General features: G+C 48.0%; 1 protein-coding gene across 2 annotated transcripts in view; it reads left to right on the forward strand.

The window, feature by feature from the left end:
• Window positions 1-5,978, forward strand: part of FAM107A (family with sequence similarity 107 member A) — a gene marked incomplete at both ends in the record, with an annotated part of 51,153 nt that extends 45,175 nt beyond the window's left edge. For both annotated transcript variants that reach the window (XM_084247577.1, XM_084247578.1), the window contains 3 exons: window positions 3,472-3,646; window positions 5,196-5,352; window positions 5,871-5,978. In XM_084247577.1, coding sequence (XP_084103703.1) covers window positions 3,472-3,646; window positions 5,196-5,352; window positions 5,871-5,978 — 440 coding nt within the window. The remainder of the gene's footprint in view (window positions 1-3,471; window positions 3,647-5,195; window positions 5,353-5,870) is intronic.
• Between the last annotated feature and the right edge of the window lie 2,154 nt (window positions 5,979-8,132).

An 8,132-nucleotide genomic window follows, 5' to 3' on the forward strand; every position in this document is an offset into this window, starting at 1 on the left:
ACTCACCTCACCTCTTTGCCCCAATGGGCACTTCCCTGAGAGTCTCAGACTTCTTGGGACACCCCCAGCAGCCTCAGAGAACTGGACAGAGCAACCTCAGCAAAGGACCCCACTTCTGCTCGTGAGACCCAGCTAACCTCCAGGAGAGCCTGCATTTTCTCAGCTTAATACCTGTGCTTTGTTGCGCTGTCTCTTATGTTCCAGCAGCTGTGTGAGTCTCTTCTACTCGGAATCCTTTCAATTAAACTAAAAGGCTGGAAATCTGGCTCAGCAGTTCTCTAAGCCCTGGGGCTCCCCAAAATATGCGCCTACTGCCCTCACATGTGCTGTCTGCTGGAGTTCAGCACACTGACTGGCAAAGGCAACAGTTTTCCCAGCCTGCAGGTCTGCACTGAAGAACCAGTTCTCCTCCCTGAACCACCACACCACTGCCCTCCTTCCTCAGCTCACTGTAGACTTAAATTTTTTTAAAAGCTAAGAAAAAGGTCTGGAGCAGATACTTGAGCCGGTGCTGATCACCGATTGACCTGGAGGGCAGAACTGGCTCCCAAAATTGCAAGGCCCCTCTTCTAAACACAGAGCTGTGGGACTGGATCCACAGTCAAAGCAGCCATTGGCTGGCTGGTGACCTATGGGGTGAAGGTTCTCAGCTGGCCGATCAGATGTTTTTCCTCTGGAGTTTAATGGGATACAGAGTCAGACACTGTCCACCGGAAGTGGAAGAAACCAAAGTGAAATAAAAAATTTCCAAAATCTGCTGACAGATTTTTTTGCCCACATAGCAGTGAGAATGACCTTTTAAAAATGAGATCAGACGCAATCTTGCCCAACTTGAGCCTTCCACCCTCCACTCTCACTCATAACACCCCATCACTCGCTCACGCCACACCAGCAGACTATGCCTTTTTGTTCCCTGAACAGATCAAGCTTGTTCAAGGTACATGAGTCACATATGCTGTTCCCTCTGCTCAACCATCAGATCTTAAATGTTGCCTCCTCCCAGAGGCCTTCCCTGTAACCAGCCTACGGGGGATCCTCCTGTTAATCTCTATCACAGTCCATCTGGTTCCTCAGTGCACTTCAATTTTTTAATTTTTATTGTTTTCTGTACCTGTTTATTGTCTGCCTCCCTAATAGAATGTCAGCACGTCAGAGCTGAACCCCTGCTTGCTTTCTTACTTCACTTTTATGTGACCAGCATCTAGTCATAGTTCTTGGAAATTCAGGAACATACTGTGTAACATGATTTTATCATCATGTATTTTGCCAATGGTCATCCATGTTGCCCAGGAATTCTTGGTTTTGTGTAGTTACTTTGTATCTGGCCACATTATTGAATTATCTCATTATTTCCAAATGCTTTTCTGTTCATTCATTTGGAAATTCTGACTATGTAACAGCACCTTATGCATCTATTACTTCACCATGTCTTCTTCCTAAAGTTATACAATTTATTTCTATTCCTGACATCACTTTGGCAACATGGTTAGTTCTTTTAAAGACTTTATGGCTAAAGAAAGTTATGAAGCTCTGGAAGGTTTGTGGTACAAGGAAACTAAGGGCAAGATAAAGAATGACAAAGCTGCAATTACTAAAGAACGGACTAAAGCATGGTGTGATAATAGCCTGGAGTGGATGGGGGCTGGGGAAATAGGAAATATCGATAATTACTCAGATAAAGATCTGGCAATAGATAGCAGAAGGGGAGAAATTCCAAAAACTCTAATCTGAATGGGGGTCATGTAATGCACTGACTCTCAGACAACTTGATCCCACAAGCTAAAATCCAGAGTTTTGTAAGGAGAGGTAGTTGATAGAACCACTTTTATTTCGTCAAGTGCCCGTTTTTAAATAACACCAAATACTATCACCATCATTTATTTAGGGCAAGATAGTTAGGAAGGCAATAACCGGAAAACAGTTTTATTTTTAAAAGCTGAGGAGAAAGGAAATTAATTAGAATTCTTGTTTTAAACAGTTCTTAGAATGTGAATTCAAGAAAAAAGATGAAGCAGGTTAGCATAGATCTCTATGCTCTGACACAGTCTGACTACATCCAAAATAGCCTGTAATAATTAACACTTTTTCTGGTTTACACAGCACTTTTACAAATGTGGTCTCACTTAAACCTCTTAGCAGCGCCCTGCGGTAGGCACTAACAGAAATGTCGAACATGTGTCTGGCATGACATCATATGCAAAGTCTAGTCTTTCCTTTGATGCCTGCAGGCCCTTGCAATTTATAATCCATGAAGCCCTCTCCCCCTGTATTTTCCAACACCAGTATGTTGTTACCCACTTCCAGACTTTTGCACAGACCACCACCCCTGTCCAGTTTACCAAGAGAACTCTGACTCATCCATTAAGCCCTATTCATCCTCTTCTCAGTGGGCAGAAGCAAGGGTGGGCGAGGTGCAGACAAGCCCCTCAGTTGCCACATGGAAACCAATTGCCTTAAGGCATGGGACCAACCTGAGTCTCAGCTTCCTCATTTCTACAACAAATGTTTCTACCAGCAAATATTTACTGAGCACCTACTGCCTATCAGACCAGAGTCTGCCAGGACCTGATATATAAAGGTTCAGCCTCAGAAAAACAGCACTTACAAAGTGGGCAGAAGCAATGTCTAAATTTTCACTCTAATATGTAAGCTGCTAATGGTCAGTGTCCACCCTCACTTGAGATTTTTTTTCTTAAGTCTCTCCCTCTCCCCCTCTCAATCTCTCTCTCTGCCAAACCCTCCCCTACCCCCACCACATACCTGCACTTTTGGGCATTTCAAGACGTAGGGGGCCAGCTCACAGAGGAGAGAATCCTCCCTGAATTTCCAGTAAACTGACAAATTTCAGCTGCTGTGGTCATCCGGAAGTGCTAAGGATATCTGCACTGAAGATGACAACCATCCTTTTGTAATAAGAAACATAACAGCCCCAGATTTCATCTTCTCTTCTTTTATCTGGAAAAAGTGAAAAGCTGGCCTCCTCAGGAGGAACCTGGAAGTGTGGATAGGGAATCTGGACCATAAGGGCTGCTATTTTCCTTTTATCCAAGTCATCTTTAACAAGTACCCATGACTCTTTTTAAATCTTTTCTTTTTCTGATACAAATTCATTGAAAAACAAACTCAAACATAATTCATTTTTTAGAGGGGTAGACTGTCTCCTCACAGTCAGGCCAATGACAATGTCATTGTCAGATTTTGTGACCCAGCAGCACTTACCTCTTTGCTTGCCTCACAAGCATCTTCCCCAGTCGTCACAACCATACTGCACACAGGCTCAGTCATTTCGTATCACAGTGAAGAAAGCAAGGCTCAGAAAGTCAGGCAGTTTGCTCAGGGCTGCACAACAGTAGGAGGCGGAGGGCCATCTAACCCCGCGCCTTTGCCCTTAAATGGTAGCCCACAGGGTTGGAGGGTGGGTAAGACCATGGACCCTGCTCTCATCAGCTCATGCACTGCCCATCTGTACAGCCTCCATGTACTCGGAGATCCAGAGGGAGCGGGCAGACATCGGGGGTCTGATGGCCCGGCCAGAGTACAGAGAGTGGAACCCGGAGCTCATTAAGCCCAAGAAACTGCTGAATCCTGTGAAGGCATCCCGGAGCCACCAGGAGCTGCACCGAGAGCTGCTCATGAACCACAGAAGGTGGGAATGGAGTTCACGGACATGGTCTGGCAAGCGCCTCCTCGACCTGCTGGGAGCTGGGGTAGTGTTCTCTGTGGGAGCCCCGATGGCTGAGGAGGGCTGAAGGTTCTTTTTGCGGTCACCAGCAGTTGCCAGTGGGCCCCTAACCCCCAGATACACACATTACACCTGCCTTCCACATGCATTTAATGAACACCTGCTATGTACTAGTCACTGTGCCCAGACATAGGGGCAGCTACCCTCACAGGGGAAATAGGTGCATAGCCAGGTGGTATGATGGGTGCTCTGAGCATAAATGGGCCTGATACCCCAGAGGAAGCCCTTGGGAGGAATTCAAGATGCCCTTACATAGGAAGTGATGCTTCATCTCAGATCTGAAAGATGGACAGGAGTGAGCCAGGTGAAGAGGTGGGCACTCACTAGTAAAAGGAAAAATGTTCACAGCAGAGGGAGGGGCATATGCGATGAAGTTGAAACTCAGTAGCTCAGGGTGGCTGAAGCATGTTGTGAGGTAGGGCAGAGGAGACTTGTGGACCAGGAAAGGGTCTCATGTGAGGATATTACAATCCTGGAAAGGGCGTGAGTGGGGCAGGGAGGCCTGAGATGCCATGAGAGAGACAGATGTAAGATGGCAGGGCTGGGATGCAGGAACTGCGTGATGCAGAGTAATAAGCAAGAGGGAAGCTGAGCCTCCCTACCTTCCCAGGCCTGGGAAATACCTCCCCGCTCACCAGGACCAGGATGATGGCCATATGCCTTCACGGCTCCCTCTGCTGGCTCGTTCTGGTATTGGCAGGGCTGAGACTCGTCCTTGTTTTCAGCTGTGTGCAAGGGAACTTCCACTTACTACATCGCAAACATCTGAATGCCTTTTAGATTCATCCCTTTTAACATCAAAAATCACAATAAAAAAACAAAAGCCTAAAAGATAAATGAGGGGAAATATTTGTAATATAAATCATGGAAATAAATATATAAATCTATGAAGAAAAATGAACAAAAGTTATGTATAGTTAGCTCACGAAAGAAATGCAAATGGCTTGTAAACATCTCAAAATCTGTTCCATGTGGATAGTAATCATAGAAACAAACAAAAAAAAAATGAAAAGCAATATAAAAATATCAGCTGGTGATGGTGAGGAGATATAGATGCTCTTACACATTGTTGACAGAGTGCAAACTAGATAACTTTTCTAAGGGCTATATGGAAATATGTATCCAAAATTTTTTTAAAGTCTAACTCAGTAATCCCATCTCCAGAAACTTATCCTGAGAAAATACCCAGAAATAATGTAAAACCTAGTATCTGCAGTCAGGCTGGCCTGGGTCCACATCCTTGCTCAGCCCCTTTGCAGCTATGACTTGGACTGATGTCTAAGACCTGCTGGAGCTTGTTTCTTCCTCTGTGAAATGGGACAATAATGGTTCCGTGGCCCTGGGCTGCCAGAATTGCACCACATAACGGGGTAGGTTGATGTTACCACAGGTCACCACCCTGAGACTGGGGTGGACGGCAGAGGGAGTCTCCTGACAGCTCCCCCCACCCTAGGGGCCTCGGTGTGGACAGCAAACCAGAGCTGCAGCGTGTCCTGGAGCACCGCAGGCGGAACCAACTCATCAAGAAAAAGAAGGAGGAGCTGGAGGCCAAGCGACTGCAGTGCCCCTTTGAGCAGGAGCTGCTGAGACGGCAGCAGAGGCTGAACCAGGTGGGTGGGGAGCACACAGCCCTGCCCTCATCTCCTCCCAGGCTGTCTCCAGCTGGGCGCAGGGAAGAGCTCTGCATGTGGCCACAGCTGGCAGGAGGGAGGAGGCTGAGGGGAATGAAGATGGGGCCAGGAGTCTACCATTGGCCTGAGTCTCCACTCTACCACTCATTTGGCTGTGTGACTTTGGGCCAGTGGCTTCCCCTCTCTGAACCTGTTTCTTCATCAATACAATTTATTACATGCCGATTCCCATTGCATTCACAACTGCCCTGCGAGCCAGGTGGCATGGCCACTTTACAAATGAGGAATCAGAGGCCCAGATGAGGTAAGCGATAGGAACTGGGCTTCACAGGGAGAACTTGGTCTCATGCTCTGTGCCCCCGCCCAGCTACCAGGTGGCCAAACTGATCCCTAGTTCTGCTTCCTCAGAGAGGACTCTTGGTCCAAATCCAGTGACTTTTGAGAATAGGAATTCTCTAATCACGCACACTTCACCCCTCTGCTTATATCTCCTTCAGCTGGAAAAGCCACCAGAAAAGGAAGAGGACCACGCCCCTGAATTTATTAAGGTCAGGGAAAACCTGCGGAGAATTGCCACGCTGACGAGTGAAGAGAGAGTGCTGTGAGCTGGCTGGCCCCTGCCCCCACCCTGGCCCTCACACCCACCCCAGCCCTTCTGAATCTGGTGGCCTGGGCCCTGGGCCATCCGTGATGTGCATGCTAGCTGCTGTCCAACTGCACTGCCCCTGAGGGTCTGGCCCTCCTTGAGAATCTGGGGATCCTGAGTTCCAGCCTCCTCCTCCCAGCATTTACCTCTCCAGTTCCAAGATGAAGCCACTGCCTCAAAAACCTTCAGCAAGGCACCTGTCCCAAAAGGTCTTCCAAGCCCTGCCAAGATGCTTCTGGCCAAAGTGGGAGGTGGGAAGGGGCAGGTGCCTCTCTGGCCAGAAAAGCCTTCCACTCTGCCCCACCCTGCAGGCCCTGCTTCTCGGAGCAGCCTAGTTCCTGGGTCTCAGAGGACTTCCTGCCCCTACCCCAGGCAGGGGCCAGCTAACTGGAGAATCTTCGGACACTGCTTGAAAGCCAGTGGTTCAAGTGCAGCTGTGTGAGGCAAGGAAGGGCCGGGCAGCCCCCCGGCGGCTTGTGGCCTGTTGTGTCCGATGAAGAGGGTCCTAACAAGGAGGACTCCTTAGGATTTGCCAGCCTTCCCCTCACCCATGCTTTTATTTTCTCCCTCCGTTGCCCTCCCTGTCTGGACCTTGTAACCACACCTAGTCAGGGCTGCAACCTTCCTGTTCCCAGAGGCCTAGACCAGTGTTTCTCAAACTTTACTGTGCCTACAAATCACTGGGACTCTTGTTAAAATAAGGCTTCTGATTCAGTAGATCTGGGGCGAGCACTGAGATTCTGCATTTCTAACCATCTCCCAGGCTGCTTGTTTGAGGATCACACTGTAAAGATCAAGGCTGGAGCATTCAGGGCTGTTAAATATTAGAAAACTCAACCCTGATGCCATCTCTGTTCCTCCCCCCCCCCCCCGCTCCCAGAACCCTCTGTTCTGGGGCCTCCCACCCCGCCTCTGTAGCCCCAAGTGCTCTTTGTCATCTGCTCCACCCCAGGGACTCCATACCTGGGTAGACTTTGCCTAGCAAATTGCATTGGTTATGTGACTCCTGTTTTCACCAGCAACATATATAATTGCCAATCCGCATTTCTTACCCTGCTGTTATGATGCAATTCCAACCCCCTCCCCCCAAATAATTTTTTAACCTTTCCTAAAACCTAGGGAGAGAAAATATACAATGATGTCCATTAGGCTTCTGGAAATATCAACGGTGGCTTGAAGATCCCACTGCCCCTCTGAGTCATTTCCACTCCCTGCTCCTGAGACCCACCCCTAATTGTTTTTCTCAGCTGGGCCAGCTCCAGGGAATTCACTCACCCTCCCTCAAAGATCCCGTCTCTCAAGAGACCCAATGTTTTAACTTCATGTATCTGCACCATTTTTAAAGACTTAGAGGATAAATCAGATCTGTTTCTTTTCCCCTAAAGAATAAAATCCCTGCCTCTGGCTTTGCAAACTCATCATTTAAGGTGACAGGGTAATATTAGAAAAGCATTTCCTTTTATCTCCCAAAACTACAGTTTGGGATGCTATTTAATTCCTGGAACCAAAGGTGGAACTTACAGGAGGAAAGGGTTTATCTGGTCTTACTCCTAACTAACTGCAGGGTTTGGGGGTGGCTAAGCCTCCTGTGGGGTGTCAGTGCAGGGTGTAAATATAGATATGCTGCCTGTGTGTGTGTGCCTGTGTGTGTGTGTACAAGTCAAGTTTTAAGGCTCCTGAATGTGACTATTTTAGTGAGAATGTGGTAAGGCTGTTTTAATTGCCAGGAGAGTAATGCTCTCTAAAGACGCACAGTCCCTAAATAAAGGCGATCAGCTCCTCCAAGGAAGTCACTGGCAGGTCAGTGTGTTGTGAAGACATGTGAAGAGAAGCAAGACAGGGTGTCTAGGATGGAGTAGGACCCTCCAAGGAAGTGCTTGGGGTGTGTTTACTCTTTGGTCCCCAGAGGTGCTCCATGGAGGCAGAAAGTCATGGAGAAAAGCCTCAGAAACCGAAGGGACCTCAAGCACCCTGTCACCTGGGAGCCATGGTAAACAGTCCTGATCACTCACCCGTGGTGAGTCCCAATGCCTCTGTAGCCATCTCCAAGCACAGAGGTTGTAAATCCAGATTCTTATTGCTCCAGTCTCCTTTGTAGTTTGGGGTGACCAGG

The sequence above is a fragment of the Talpa europaea genome (genome assembly GCF_964194135.1).
Source record: "Talpa europaea genome assembly, chromosome: 11".
Classification (NCBI taxonomy): Eukaryota; Metazoa; Chordata; class Mammalia; order Eulipotyphla; family Talpidae; genus Talpa; species Talpa europaea.